This window comes from Ictidomys tridecemlineatus, chromosome 13, assembly GCF_052094955.1.
Source record: "Ictidomys tridecemlineatus isolate mIctTri1 chromosome 13, mIctTri1.hap1, whole genome shotgun sequence".
NCBI lineage: Eukaryota > Metazoa > Chordata > Mammalia > Rodentia > Sciuridae > Ictidomys > Ictidomys tridecemlineatus.
In genome coordinates this window covers 27,815,970-27,830,766 of record NC_135489.1, presented here as the reverse complement: position 1 = coordinate 27,830,766, position 14,797 = coordinate 27,815,970, and the positions used below count along the sequence as shown (strand labels likewise).

Genomic DNA, 14,797 nt, shown 5'->3' with positions numbered 1-14,797 from the left:
AAAGTAGCAACCAGTGTGCAGGGACCCAGGCCATTCTCTGTGCATCAAATCCTGTCCCCTACTCCCACCCCCATTTCTCCTGGAGGAGGTTGTGGCTGGCATTGGATAGACACACAGTCTGGTGCATTGGGACTGGTGAGCCTCTGTCGCTCTGCCTGTGCTCTTTCAACTCCTGCCACCTTTTCATTTTTAAGGCTCAATTCAAATTCCATCTTACTTCAACAGCCTTACCGTGACCTCTCTTGTATCATCCTTCAAGTTTGACACGGGCCCTCTGCTACATGCTACTTGTATTGAAATGCACATGTCTGACCCTTTAACTGCAAGTCCCTTGAAGATGGAGGCTGGGTCTTCTAATGATGTTGTCCCTTAGTGCCTAGGCAAGTGGCCAAGTGGGTTGTTGCTTGATTGTTTAATTACAACCAGGGGGGACAAACTGGTTGTTTATCAGAATGCCTGCCCACAGAAAGGGTGAGTGGAGAAAATGACCTCAGCTCTAGCTACACTTAGGTATCACCTTTGGCAGAGTCCCTGAGGGAAGCTAAAAATCCCATTGAGTTTTTCTGGAGGCTGGAGGAGCATGGCTCCTTCTCTTTTTTGAATCAAACAAAATATTGTTACAGAAAACATGAAATCTTTCCTGGTTTTCATGAAATGCTCTCCAAGTCTAACAAAGCTAGCCATCATACTCCTGCAATCAAAATGAGCTTCTTTCCTTTGTCTCTTTATCCCAACCATTCCCAGCATTTTTTAAAGCAATAATAAAGAATGTGATTATTTCATTAATCAATCATGTGTTTTATTGAGTGCTTTTCTGGTGCCATGTACTACCAAGAATATATATGTATATATATATAAATATTTTAACCTTATCCTTCAACATTGATTAAGCAGAGAAGTGTGGAAATATGCATCAACTTGACTCTTATTCTGTCTTGTTTGTTGTATGTGATTGTTTGAAGTATAAGTTATGAACATCTAAGTAGTAAATAAAATCTCAGGCAGCACAAGGATTGAGGTAAACTGAGTCACGTGTAAATGAAAAGAAGAAAGGGTCATTTTAATTGCTCTGATTTTAAAAAAGAGAAAGAAAAATCCTTCCCGGAGAAGATGGGTCTTTGTCTCTGAAACCATAATTATTAACTTCTTGTATTACTAGTTTGATAGTAGGAGTAAAGCCAGGGGCCTTCTCCCTTGGGAAATGTATACATCTATAGACTCACACATAATTACATGGACAAACAGTTTCAGGGAGCCAGTCGTTCTCCTGAAGTCCAACCATAGCTCTTGTTCTTATTTAAGGCCTTTGCAGAATTGGTAGCACATACAAGGAAAGGAGGGCAGGGCAGCAAGGGAGAGGTGAAATCAGAGAGGTGATGGGCACACAGAGAGAAGACCAGCCGGTCTAGATTCCTGGAAACACCACCTTTACCTCTAGTGGCTATACTTCTTGAGCTCTGACCCAGGCTCTGCTGTGCCCAGGTCTTGGGGATGCTGTATGCAAACTGTGAGAAGTATCATTAAGGAAATCTCCTTTGTTCTTTTCCAGCTCCTCACAGCCAGTGACCTTGCAGCCAGCGACCTCAAAGGATTTCAGCCACAGGTGAGTTCCCCTGAGGCTTTTTCAAAGTTTAAGTGAGTAAAATGTTCTGTGATTTGGCCATGAGTGAATGAACTTGACTCCAGGATAGTAACGTCCACCTGGGACCTCCAGCATCTCTGACTTCAGGTGTTGACCGTGAGAATGACCTGGTAGCTCCACTCCCTCTAGCTCCTCTCTCACCCGACTGTGGGCAGAACAACTTCATTCTATTCTTGCTCTCTTGGTGTTTTATAGCAAAACAAAATTTATATCAAGATGTTTGGCATGTTGAGTGGTAGGTTACTCAGCTTAAGAGAGGTTTGAATTGAAGTGGGCAGAGAGTGGGCTGGGGCTGGGGTCCTCCCCTGTATTTTTCTCTGTTTGGACAGGATATTCACATTTCTGTAATCTTCATGTGCAAATGCCTTGCAGTCATGGTCTGGTGGTGAGGTTAATTTTCAGACTCCTGCAGAGGCAGACAGTTGAGTTTTGCTGATCTTGATCAGGAAATGGGCCACTGTTATCTCTTGTCAGAATGCTGTCTGGAGGTCACCATGGGCCAACCACAAGAGGGTACAGGCAGAGGCTTTCTGGGACCTGCTTAGCAGAGGAGAAAATAGGAAATCATCCTCTCTGTCTCTGGAAGGAGAGTCATTGTCTACACACACAGAGAGAGACCAGACACACAGAAGCTCCAGTCCCCTCCTGAAGAGGGGACTGTGTAAATACAGCATAATAGAAAGGTCAGTCCCGTAAAAAACCATGGCTTTGGTGCTCAGGCCCTGTCCCTTTTCCTTATGAAACTTGCCCTCACCCCAATCAAGTGCTGGCCTTATGATCATATAGTGCTCTGCCTTGGTGGAAAAGTCTTCACAGCCGATGCTGGCAGACTTCTTAGGTATGGCACGCAATTTGTTAATAGCAAGAGTTTCATGTATTTGGCATGTTTTCTTCTTTAAGCATGTTTCACATGCAAGAACACTGGTGACCTCACTGTGCTTCTTTCTCCCTTGTGGGTTCCTTCCTCTAAGTGCCCTTCCACTGAGGACAAAGCCCTTAAGGGAAGTATCCCTAGATCACATGGAGGGAGGGAACAAGGACACAGAGTGGACCGTGAGAGGCTGGAGGAAGAAGAATAGCGAAATCAGGGACCATTAGTGAAAGTAAAAAACTAGACCCCTGTGCCAGTGTGGAGTGTCTCCATCAGAGTCTGTGGATCCTCTGTGAGAGTTCCTGGGAGTTTGGAGAAATAGATGGCAAGTGAGCCTTTTTGCCAGTCACTGAAAACTGGTATTTAAAGTACCTATTCTAGTGGACCTAAGGGAATGTGAAGCTAAAGCAGAAGAAAATCAACATTTGCCCACATCCCATGCTCCCCCACACCTCCATGCATATGCACTGGCATCCCAGCTGAAGATGTCTTTTTAATTTTTGTCTGAAAATTCATTGGAAAGGGGATACTGTTTTGCTGCTTGGAAAGGTACATAGTGCAGACTGAGTTTACAGAAGGTGCATGCATGTGTGTATGTGAATATGTGAACATCAGGGGAGGGCATGGCTTCTTCCTGGGGTGCTGTTCTCTCATGTTCATTTACATATGTCATTAGATATTAGATTTAACGTGAACTCTTAAGTGAAGAGAAAATTTGACATGTTTGAGGCTCATCTGTCATTTTTGCAGGCAGGATCCTGGAAGGACAGTTTCCACACTCCCTGACATGCATCCCAGAGTTTCCAGTACCCTGGTTCTGCTCAGCCCTTTCACATTATTCCATCTGTATATCATCTCCCTGAGCTTGGAAGCATCCATGTGTATTTTTCACTCTCAGGATGCCTGTTTCTGAGGCCAGGAAGTCCTAGGAACCTTGTGGCCAGCATGTAATGCCCAGATCAAATGCCCAGATCAAAGTTAATGCTCCAGTGTTTTTCCTAAGTCAAAACCACTTGGATGTGCCCCAAGTCAACACCACCCTTTGGGTGCTTTTCCAAATAGAAACAAAGCTGCCCACATGGTTTGGGCTGCCCCTCCAACCCCATTGCACCAAATTGTTGGCTTTTGTTGTTATTTTTCCCTTTCTTTCTCTGGGTTTCAGATGAAAACAGCCCCATGCATCCTGATGCCTGCAATAATTCATGGGCATGTTCCTTGCGGGACCTGTCACTGGCTGTCAGGAGGGACTCAGGAGGAACCCTCCCTGAGACGACTGTGACTAGCCTTTCAGCCTTCTCATGGTCCACACTTACCACTGGAGTGTAGATGGGTTTTGTTCTTCCTTTGATGCCTGTTTTGTTTGCTTGTTGGTGTTGCAAACCACTTGAAGAAGATAGTTATGATTTCTTCACTAGTCTTTGATGACTTTGAAAGTGTGAAAGTAGCATCTGTATTGGGCTGGGCTGTTTTGTCTGTCTGTCCCTGTACTCTTAGCTTCCAGATAGAGCAGAGGAGGGTAGAGAAGTGAAGATCTGCCTTTCTTCCTTTCCTTATTGATTTCCAAAGGCAGCATGCTCCGTCATAGAAAGGAACACATGACTTTGCAGGTGGGGCCTGAGAGGCCACACTGTCTAAGCTACTGTATGGTGGTGGTGGGCGGTCTTCCCAGAGGTGATGAGCTTGTCCTCTGGGCCACAGGCTACAACTGTTTCCTAGAGTCAGGCCATGACAGGGAGGTGATAATGTTCTCAGCAAGTTTTCAAAGCCCAAATGTACAAGCTTCCGAAATTCACACTTAAACCACTCTAACTTTTCTCTCTTGTTTGGTTTACCCACCAAAACATGACTCCTTTTATCTTCTAACATCTTGTTCTTGCCTTTTGATGCAACAGACACACTTGATTCCTTTCCCTTCTAGCCTTTGGGTAATTGGAAGTGAGGACCCTCTTCTCCTTTTGCTGGACCCTTCCTCTCTACCACCAAGAAGAATAAGAGCTGGCATCCATGTCTCTTTAGTATAAGTTTTCTCCTCCTCTTTCGTGTATTCCTTGACCCCTAACCTAAAAGCTCTAAGTGTTCACTGTAGAAGCTTAGAATACACCAAATACCATACAAGCCAATCTCTTATTCAACCCCAGGAACACAGATGATGGCATTTTGGGGTTATAATCTTCCCACTTAGTTCTGCCTAGACATATAAACCTATCAGATTTTTTAAAATTGGTGCTATATTTTGTATGCTTTTTTATTACCTTCTTTTTTGTTTGTTTGCATGCTTCCCATGTCCCTGGAAAGTCACCTAGCAACTGGCTATTCTTGTACTAGTTACCAATACCATCATTTATTTATACTCCCTTCTCACTCGCCTTTTGCAGGCTGAGATCTCGAGGAGCATCCAAGCAGAGGCTAGCACCCTGTGCCCTGATCTAGGACATAAATAACATGCAAAGCTTCTTGGAATTCACTTTTTAATATTTTTTTTTTTTTTTTTTTTATTTCTTGGTTCCTACAGAGATGTGAAGGTTCCTGAAACTTTGTAGTAGATGGCCCACCAACTTCTGCACATGCTGATGAGGGCCCTGGGTGGGGGTATGATAAAGAAATAACCAGCATGGGGAACAATCAATTGCAGGCTCCCTGTACCCAGCCATAGTGTTGGAAAAGTGACCTTACGGAGAAGCATCCCCTACAAAAGAGAGACTGGGCTAAAATGCTCGGTATTCCCTGCTATGTAAACTTCCTTTCATCTCAGAGGAGATGAAAAATGGACTAGTACTTCAAGGATGGGACAAGTGTGAGAGCAGTCTGTGAAGGGTAGCCATTTTTAATGAGTTTCTAAAATGTTAATTGTTAATTATGGCCAAGGGTACATTGATGTGAAAGGTGAGGAGAGAATAAAGTGTGACATACAGGAAAACATTTCCAGTGTAGAGAAAACAGGGCTCTCAGTCACTGAGTTGCCATTTTATTCAACAAGTATTCAGGCCATACCTTTGTGTGGGACTCCCTGCTGTGCACAGACCCCTTCCCTACCAGTTGACAGTTCTGGAACATTCTGGCACCAGTGTCAACTTTGTGACCCTGGGAAAGCTATCTAATGACTATGATCCTCAATTTTCTTATTAAGCAAAACTGTTGTGTGGCTTATCTCATTGATTGTTGTGCAGATTCAGTCAGACAATGCATGTAAGAGCAACTTAGTAGGAGGCCTGGCATGTACAACAAATTTAATTATTCCATCCATGAGAGTAGTACCAGTTAAGTTAATTCAAAATTTCAGATGAAGGAGAAATTTTATCTGTATGGAGCAAGTGTGGGAGTCTTCTAGGCAGAGATGCATGCACCTGGGCCAGGACAGGTGAGAATTGAGATGGTGAACTTCTTCTAGAGCAGGGGAGGCCTGGATGAAGGTCACAACAAGGGTGGCAGTGCCTGGGTGTATTCAGAAGACTTGTCTGCCTCAGAGGAGCCCTGTGGGAAATAACCTGGAAATTACAATGGAGCCAAATTTCAGATCTTAGAACCTGGAAAAGTAGTTTAACTTCAAAAAGTAAATAAATACTATTGAAGTTTTCAAATATGCACAAAAGTAGGCATGAAAATAAAATATATCCATATATCTACTATCCAACTTCAATAGAATGCTGCTACAAAAGCCCACGTGGGTAGCACTTTTTGACTTTTGTGGTGTACATGTTCCTGTCATGACCAATTTTTAAGCTAACAGTGGTTTAATTACCAGTCCACAAAGTCCTTGTCAAATGAACTGACTCCATACCACAGGGCCAGCTTCAATAACCAATACCATCTTGCCCATCTTATTTCATCTCCATTCCCAGTTACTTTGGTTTATAATTTACTTTTTTGGATGGAGTATTTTCAAACAAATCTCAGGCATCATGCCACTGTACTCAATTAAATACTTGAGGAAGCTTATCTAAACCAATAAGTGATTGATTGATTTATCTCTTTCTTTAAACCTGTATATACCATCATCACTCTTATAAAAATCAACAACAGTTCCTTAGTATTTTCTCATACCCAGTCCATATTCAGATTTTTCAGATTATCTCAACCCACCATTTTACAATTGTTTTGAATCAGGATCCATAGGTTGGAATTTGCATGCAACTGAAGAACAGTGGGAGTCATACTTCAGCCATTAAAAGTCTGAGAACAGGCAAGAGTCAGAAATGTAACACTAGGAGACCACTTTGTTGGAGGTTGGTGTAAAGAGATGAAGAGGGGGCCCATCCTTAAGGCTTTGCCATTGGTCCATAGGGGAAAATATAGGGAATGAAACTGACTATGATGTTGGAGATGCTGCCAAGGGAAGGAATATGAGATCTGGAGGTGAAATCAGTTGAGCCAGGGACTGCTTGCCTGGATGGAGAAATGGTGGTGCTGTTAACCAAAACAGGGGTGCAGAAGAAGGGCACTGTTCACTCCTGAGTTAAGAATGATTATAACCCAGCATCCAAAGGAGAAGGACATTGTCCTTCCCAGATGAACCCTTACTCCATTCTCCTCAGGCCTCATGGTCCATCCTACTCAGTGATCACCAGGGGACACTACCACCTGCAGCAAATCCTGGCTCCATGCATCTTCACACAGAAATTTTAATTACAGAACTCCTAGAGATCTGTGAAGAGAAGCTTTTTTTTAGGAAGGTATGCCTAGAGTTTCTGAGTAGAAAGAAACCCTAGCTGTGATCATCTCCCAACAAAAATGAAGGCCAGAGCCCTGGCAGGAGCCATGGCAGGAGCCAAGCTTCCATTTGTGTCTCGTGGTTTTGTTTTGCAGAGGTACTCCTACACGGAGAAGTAGCACATGTAGCTGGTGAGGTACAGTCTTCTGAGAGCTCCTCCTTTTAGCATTATATCCCCGAGGGCCTAGCTTGCTTGTTCTTTCAGGATTGATCATGTTTTTCAGAGCAGCATATCACCATTCTTTGATTTGATCCTAAGTGGACATCATCAGTCTCCTCTAAGTTCAGTACCAACAGCTATAAAGATGGTAACTCTGGAGTTTCCAGAGGACCCTGTCCCTTTTGGACTCAATTGGAGTGAGTGTTAGATATGTTCATGCTGCCTTTGCTTGAATATGTCCATGCCAAGGCCTTGCTGCAAAGGTACAGTGGGCCAAAAGGTGTTCTTTGAATTCTACATGCATCATCTCATCCAATCCTCACATGGCCATTGTAAAGCCAGCTAATTACAATAGCCCCATTTTATAAGAAAGAACAGGAAAGCCCAGATAAGTTAAGGCCCCTAAGCCTATAAGTGGCAGAAGTGGGATTTGAACCCAGGACTCTGGCTCCAATGTCTGAGCCACTTATGATCTGCCACCTTGTATTAGACTTCAGCTCCATGGTTAAGATAAGTCAAATCCTGCCTGACCTTTGGTAGAAACAAGACAAAGAGCTCCATCTTCCTTTTTGCATATTACATTGAGTTTTCAGACTCTAAGAAAAAGCAAACTCTACATCTTAGACTAATACAGAAAATTGCTGTAGAGCATTTCAGATCCTTTTATCTTGGCAAAGAATTTCCATCGTTCTCATCCCTTTCTTTCCCAGACTCTCACAGGGAGAGACATGGTGGTGGTAGTTGTCCCATCTACCAAGGAGGAAACTTAAATTGAGACAGAAGTAGATGGCACAAGACATCCAGCCACAAAGATGGCTTGTCTTGAATTCACCACGTGATAGTCCCAAGCATTTGGGAAGAACCATTCCCAATTCAGGCAGTACAGAAGCAAGGGCTTCTCCCAGTGCTTCCTTGTTTCTTCTCACCACCTTGCTCCCTGCATTTGAAAACTGAAGGATACCTCAGCTGCAGAAAGGAATTATCAGGGGAGCTTGTGAAATTTAGAGTAGCCCAGGCCTAACCCCAGGGGTTTAGCTTGGATTGCTCTGGATGGGGTCTAGATAATGGTATTTTCAGAAGCTTTCCAGGATTCATATTGGGCTCCACATTTTCTGGATAAAGACTGAAACAGAAAGGAAGTGTGGAAGAGGAAAGCAGAGGGAGGACTTCCCATTCAAAGAGTGATCCCTGTGCCAGGTGATCCCTATGCCAGGAGTGTGCTGTGGCTCATTTGTCCCTGGAATCCAATCTCCATAGCAGCCCTGTGGTCTGACATAGGAAGTATGGCTACATGGGTTTCATAAAGTCCATACCTATGCCCATCCCCTGCTATTTTCATTCACCCAGTGAGATTTGCCCAAGATGGTAAACAAGCCAGTGAGGATGTTTAAATCTAGGGTCTCCTCCAATTGTTCTCATAACATTCTTTCTGGGTCTAAAAGATATTCACGAAAAGATTCAACTTTATGACACTATCCCAGAAAGAGAATGCATGTAGGTGGCCAATGTCACCTACTGCAGTGTCTCTTAAAACGAGGTCTATCCCATGAACCTCCCTAGCTAAGACAATTTATCTTACCTTTGATCATCTGTGCCACCTACCTTTGGTATCTTGTTCAATTATATACAGAAAATGAGCTGCAAACCAGGGTGGCTGTCAAGTGTCTGCCATTGGATGGCCATGACATACATCTGGCAACTAGAGAAAGAGATTAAAATCTGTCATTGCAATTTGATGTTGTCAAGGTACCCAAGCATGTGACAGTTTAGCCTTTAACTAAAACATTCATACAAAATATGCATTGGAATAAAAATCTGGTCTTTCACCCAAGATCATTTGAGAATCTCTGTTCTAGTTATCCAGTGTTGGGCTTTTCTAGTTTTAATACAGGAATGGGGTTTGGACTATTTCTTTGTCTTTTTCTTCTGTGAGCCTATATTGAAGATTCATATTGTTAAAGTTTTCCTTCTTTAAAAAAATAATTCTACCAGTAAATATATCTTTTCTGCCACTTTTAGGATACCTATGCTAAACATGGCTTTCTTCCCATAATTCTTTAAACAACCCATTCAATTATATCTACGATGCTAATAAATATATATTTAGTTTTGATGGACACAGTACCTTTATTTTGCTTATTTATTTTTACGTGGTGCTAAGGATCAAACCCAGTGCCTCATACATGTGAGGCAAGGGTTCTGCCATGGAGCCACAATCCCAGCCCCCTAACAGAGTAGTTTTAACAAAAATATTTTCTCATGTGCATACACTCACTTCTCACTGAAACCCAAACTAGCACTATTAATTTTCTTATATGAAATCCAATTTCATTCTCCAGATATACACTTTTTGCACTGCCTGTCTTGATAATTTTTTTAGTGGATTTTTTAAAAACCAGAATTGGCATTTGGTCCCAAAGAGAAGTTCTCCGGATGTTTTCCAGTGAATGTGACATTTCAGTGGAATATTCTTAAGTATTAATAAGCTCTCCTGGGATAGTAAATCTCTTTCGACTTCAGTGAGTATTTTGCTTCTTACACCCAAGACATTCTGATCATCTGAGGGTCTTGTGCAGGTAGGCCTAACTGCATGCTGATGTTCAAATGCAGGAAAATTGATAAATGGCAGGTGGGTGGTTGGAAGAGAAGGGAGTGATTCATATGCAGAGATGTTTTTCCACTCTATCAAAGAAATCAATATAAGTTATCTCTGCTAGTACATTTAAATATGATGTAGACTTTCAAAATCTGATTTAAACTCAAGTTTTCAGCATAGAAATAGAAAGAAGGTGAGGCCAACCAATAAGAATTAACATCGAAGAACACTCACTTTCAACTATAGCTTTCTCCTCTGCAAAACAAAAACAAACATAAAACCTTAGCAACAAGGATATAGGATTTAGTGATTTTTGTGACCCCTTGAGACTCCAAAGCCCTAATTATTCTATGATTCTTTCCACTGTCTACTTGTTTCTGGCCCCTCTGTTCTAGTTTTCCTCTTCAGTCCTTTTGGCAAAGGACTATATTTGAACTTCTTATACTTTCTTCTGTAATTCTCTTCATTTAGGCCTGGATCATATTTTCCTGTGCCTGAAATTTTAGTGTGTTGGGTGACTTTGCTCTCTATATGTCAAGGTCCAAGAATGACTGGTATAGAGTAAATCCAAATTTACCTTTAGATGTGACTCAGTGGTAGAGCACTTGCCTAGCACACACTAGGCCCTGGATTCCATCCCCAGAACTAAGGTGGGTGGGGAATAAAAACAGCATTAGGCCTGAAGAAAAGGTGTCTTTGTAATTCCTTCAGCCGGATGGTCTCAAACCTACCATAGAAACAGTACAAGGCTCACTTCTCCAGCAAATGAGCAACTCAGTTTTGAAATTCTGTCTAACCCTACTGCATGGCTGACCCTTCCACCCTCTTGTCCTCCTATCCACCTATTCAACCCCTCTCCTCTATCTTCTACCAAACAAAAGAACTGATGGAGGGGTGTCAGAGGACAGATGCAGGAGAGGGACCTCCTAGTTGAACAGCTTGAAGATCTCAAGCAGCTTCCTCCAGCCATCTGCTAGCTTGTTGGGAGTCTGTGTTCCGTCTACAAACAATTCTGTTATTTCCCTTAGAATTGCCACCCTCTTCCTCACCCTCACCGGTTCTGCACTTGATTTTCCTTTTATCTCTCCTACCTTCCTAAAAATGTTTCTCAGAGCTTCTGGCAGGACCCATGTTTGCAGCAGGTGACCCAAGCCAATGCTACACAGAACAGAAGAAATTTGAGTGACATTCTTGTAATCCTTACTACTATAAATAGTAAAAATTGACGCTTGGTTAGTAACAAAACATAAATCTCTCCCACCTTGCTGTTCTCTTGAGCACAGAGAACATTTCCCATTGCTTCATAGTTCAGTCTTTGAGAGCACCAATTCTGGACCCAAACTGATAATTTTGGATCACAACTTTGTGCTATCCTGGTTATGTGACCTCCGTAAAGTTGTTTGACTTTGACATAGCTCAGGGTCCTCTTTAATAGAACAAGGATACCTACCTCATGGGATTTTGAGGAGGATTAAAAGGATAGGCCCTTGGAACAGCATCTGACATGTGTAAGCACTCCATAAATGTGCACTGTAATTCTTAGTACTCTTATAAGTTACATAATTGAAATTGATTGTGGACTGTTGGAGCCCGTTAGATCACAGATTGCAGTTTTCCAAGCAATATCGATTAGAGTTTGGGATTTCCCAAGAGGGGAAAAACCCCAAAAGCCACAAACTGAAAACAAAGTCTAAATCCATCTGCCCTTTCACAAGTCGGTTTGTGTCACTTGCCATTTGAAGTGAGCAACGGCAGACACCAGGGCCCTGGGAAAATGACACCAGGAGATAAATAGGACAGAGATGGGCAAGAACAGAGAACAGGCTAACAACTAGATAGGCACTGTTGGGCAGGAAGAGGAGAGCACCCACAGGCACCCTCATTGATTGCTTCCTCCTTGACCTCCTGGGGTACTTTGGAAATTAACCCTTTATCTTTTACTCCTGGATGAGAATAGCTAGAAAAGTATTTTAAAATGCTATAAAGTATTAAAAATGATTTTCACAAATGTATGAAGAGCTTTTTCAGCCACCAGAGTATTGCCTTATTCCAACAGTGATCCTTAGAATATTTCTGGTGGATATTCAGAACAAAAACCAGAAAAAGTGATTTATTGCCCAGAAACATCAGTGCTGAACTGTACCAAAGGGCATCAGAATGGGTCCTGCCCAGGAAGGTCATGTTAGGGTGTGGGAACTTTTTAGGATTCTATGCAATGCCTTTTCCCACCCCTAAATTCATTTAAAAAAAAAAAACAAGAGATGATTCCAAGAACATGTGGGGTCTGGATTTAATGGACTATTTGAATGACATGGCACCTGCAAAACACAGCCATGCTGACCTATAGACTCCTGTTTCCAGCACGCAGTCCATTGCTGACGTGCTGACAGGGCAAGTAGCTGGCTGATGGGAAAAAGAGAGGTCTGTGCCCAGATACCAGCCTTATCCAAATTGTGAGAAAACACAGCTGGCTAAATTTGGCTTTCCCACCCTTGATCTGGAGAGGAACAAAAATACCAAAAGGGGAATGGAGGATGAGCATTTTGTAAAAAAGAGTCTGTGTGCTTCTAGCAAAAGAGTAGATGATTGATAATTATTGGTGGAGCCCATTCTAAGTCTGTGTGTGCGCCCAAAGTCTATAAGACTCCTTAATAAAAATGCATGCATACAAATTCTGCAACTTTGATAATTTCATCTGGCCTTGGGATTACACTGAAGAGATCTTCTATGACTTCTCTTATTTTTTAGAACTAAAAAAAAAGTTTTGTGTGCCTTTTCAGGGACAATCAGATATTTGAAGGTTTATTTGCCTTTCACAATGATTTCATAGTAAAACTTCAGTTCCTGCTGGATATTATAACCCAATGTAGATGGCTTTGAACTCAATCGGTTGGATTCACCTACCTGGCACCTATTGCATTATTGGCATCTTGTGAACAGTGGCCTAAGGCAGAGGGTGAGCATGAGGAGGGGGTGATGTTCCAGCAAGAAAGGCCTGTGAAATCTCAGCCTGCAGGCGTCTAGAGAGGCAGCGTGCTTCATTCTTGATAAACTCCAGCAGAAAAGAGCAATCAGCTAAACGAGAGCTGGACAAATTAAATGGCTGAGTATTATTTCAAAAGAGAGCTCGGGCAGCATCAGAAATTCCCCATCAGCTGTAATAACGCCAATTACTTTGCCAATTGCAGATTCCAGCGTGATGTGTTTAGCGCAATCAGGCGTCGGACTCTAGCAGGGGCCTGATGGGTTTTGTTTACTCTGAATGTGCATTTGTAGAGAATCTTTTGCACCCAAAGGCTTAATGCTCTGAATGTCCTTCTCTAGGTCCAGATTCGTGCACAGCTGAGGGAGATTATTTTGAGATGGAGGCAGGGGCAGGCTGGACCCCGTGCTCCCTCTCATTGGAGAATGCCTGGGATTTAAATATAAAGAGCACAGCTGGGTTTGGTAGTTCTTAGTGAATGTGGCAATCTCCAGAAAAACCTCTCTGTAGATTAACCAGCTAGTTACTATCTATTTTTGGTTATGAGCAAGGCTTCCTGGCACGTTGGAGCATTGGACAGATCACTATTAAGCAGCAATAATAAACACACAGCTCTGGGAGGAGAGAACTCGCCAAGAGTTCATTAAGCCTTAAATACTGACAAACGGGGGTAAGGGGGCTTTCATTGTCTCCCTTTGAGAATCATTTGGTGGAATGTCAAACATATAGATCATTTCAAATATGGAAAGCGATCATAAGAGCAAAAGAGATCCATTCCCCCACCCGCAGCATTTTAGCAGAGGAAATAAAACTTGGGAGAGTGTGCAGAAACATTCATTTTCTGTTTACATTTGGCTCTGTAGAAATAATGGGTGTGCAGCTCCAGCTACTTTGAGTGAGCTACGAGTCTCCATTTACACTCCCAATTGAGGAAGGCGCTAATCATGGGCATTTACTGAGTGCTTGGGCCTGACTGACAGCTCGAGTGGAAGCTATATCATGGTTTCTGGGGGTGCCGCCGAAGAGCTAAAAGCTGATTTGATTCCACTTATGCTCAGCTGTCATCTGAGGCCAGAGCCTGGAGGAGAATGGGAAGCTCTTCTCTTCCTCTGCCTAGTGACAAGCAACCTTTGTGTCATTGCTTTTATTTTCACCTGCCCCTTCCTCCTTCATGCCAGTGATAAAGGCCACTTTGCCTGCTGAGGAAAGGATTCTTCCAACTCAAAGGCAGCTTCCAGTGCCTCCAAGTGACGGGCTCACGGACACCCCAAGCCCTCCCTCTCCAAGCTGCTGCAGAAGGCTCCTTGCCCACAAGTTCAGGATGGGGGGCAGGCAGATCATCAGACAGGGAGGGCAGCATAGGTCATAGAACCTCAGGTTGGCATGGCAAGAGCTTGTGGTGTGGGCTTCAGCAGCCTTTCAGATCATTCATTCCATGAACATGTGTGTGTGTGTCTGTGTGTGGGTGGTGTGTGGGTGGATGTGTGTGCACGTACATGCATGTGCCCGCACTTGTGTTTGTTTCTCATAAAAATAGCATTTCAACCAGTGCATTTGTTTTGACACCAGTCTTTCTACAGCCGGCAGCTGTTCAGATAATGCTCCTGACTCTCAGATAAGAGGCAGAGCTCATCTCATGCACACCCCCAGGGACAGGAAAGGCCCTCAGAAACCATGAGATAACATAACACATTGAATGGAGGTGAGGGCATCAAATGATGCCATATGCACCCAGCATCAGTGACTCCATAGCCAGTGGCAGATAGGGAACTGCTACATCTGGCCTTCTCATCAGCATGAATTAGAAAATATTCAGTGATCTTGTCTGTGGGGAGGT

The 14,797-nt window shown here is 43.0% G+C and overlaps 1 protein-coding gene across 4 annotated transcripts in view; it reads left to right on the top strand.

Moving 5' to 3' along the window:
- Positions 1 to 14,797, top strand: part of Setbp1 (SET binding protein 1) — a 364,342-nt gene that overhangs the window by 185,208 nt on the left and 164,337 nt on the right. For all 4 annotated transcript variants that reach the window (XM_078030097.1, XM_040273487.2, XM_040273489.2 and 1 more), the window contains exon 3: positions 1,550 to 1,603. In XM_078030097.1, the coding sequence (XP_077886223.1) occupies positions 1,550 to 1,603 (54 nt within the window). The remainder of the gene's footprint in view (positions 1 to 1,549; positions 1,604 to 14,797) is intronic.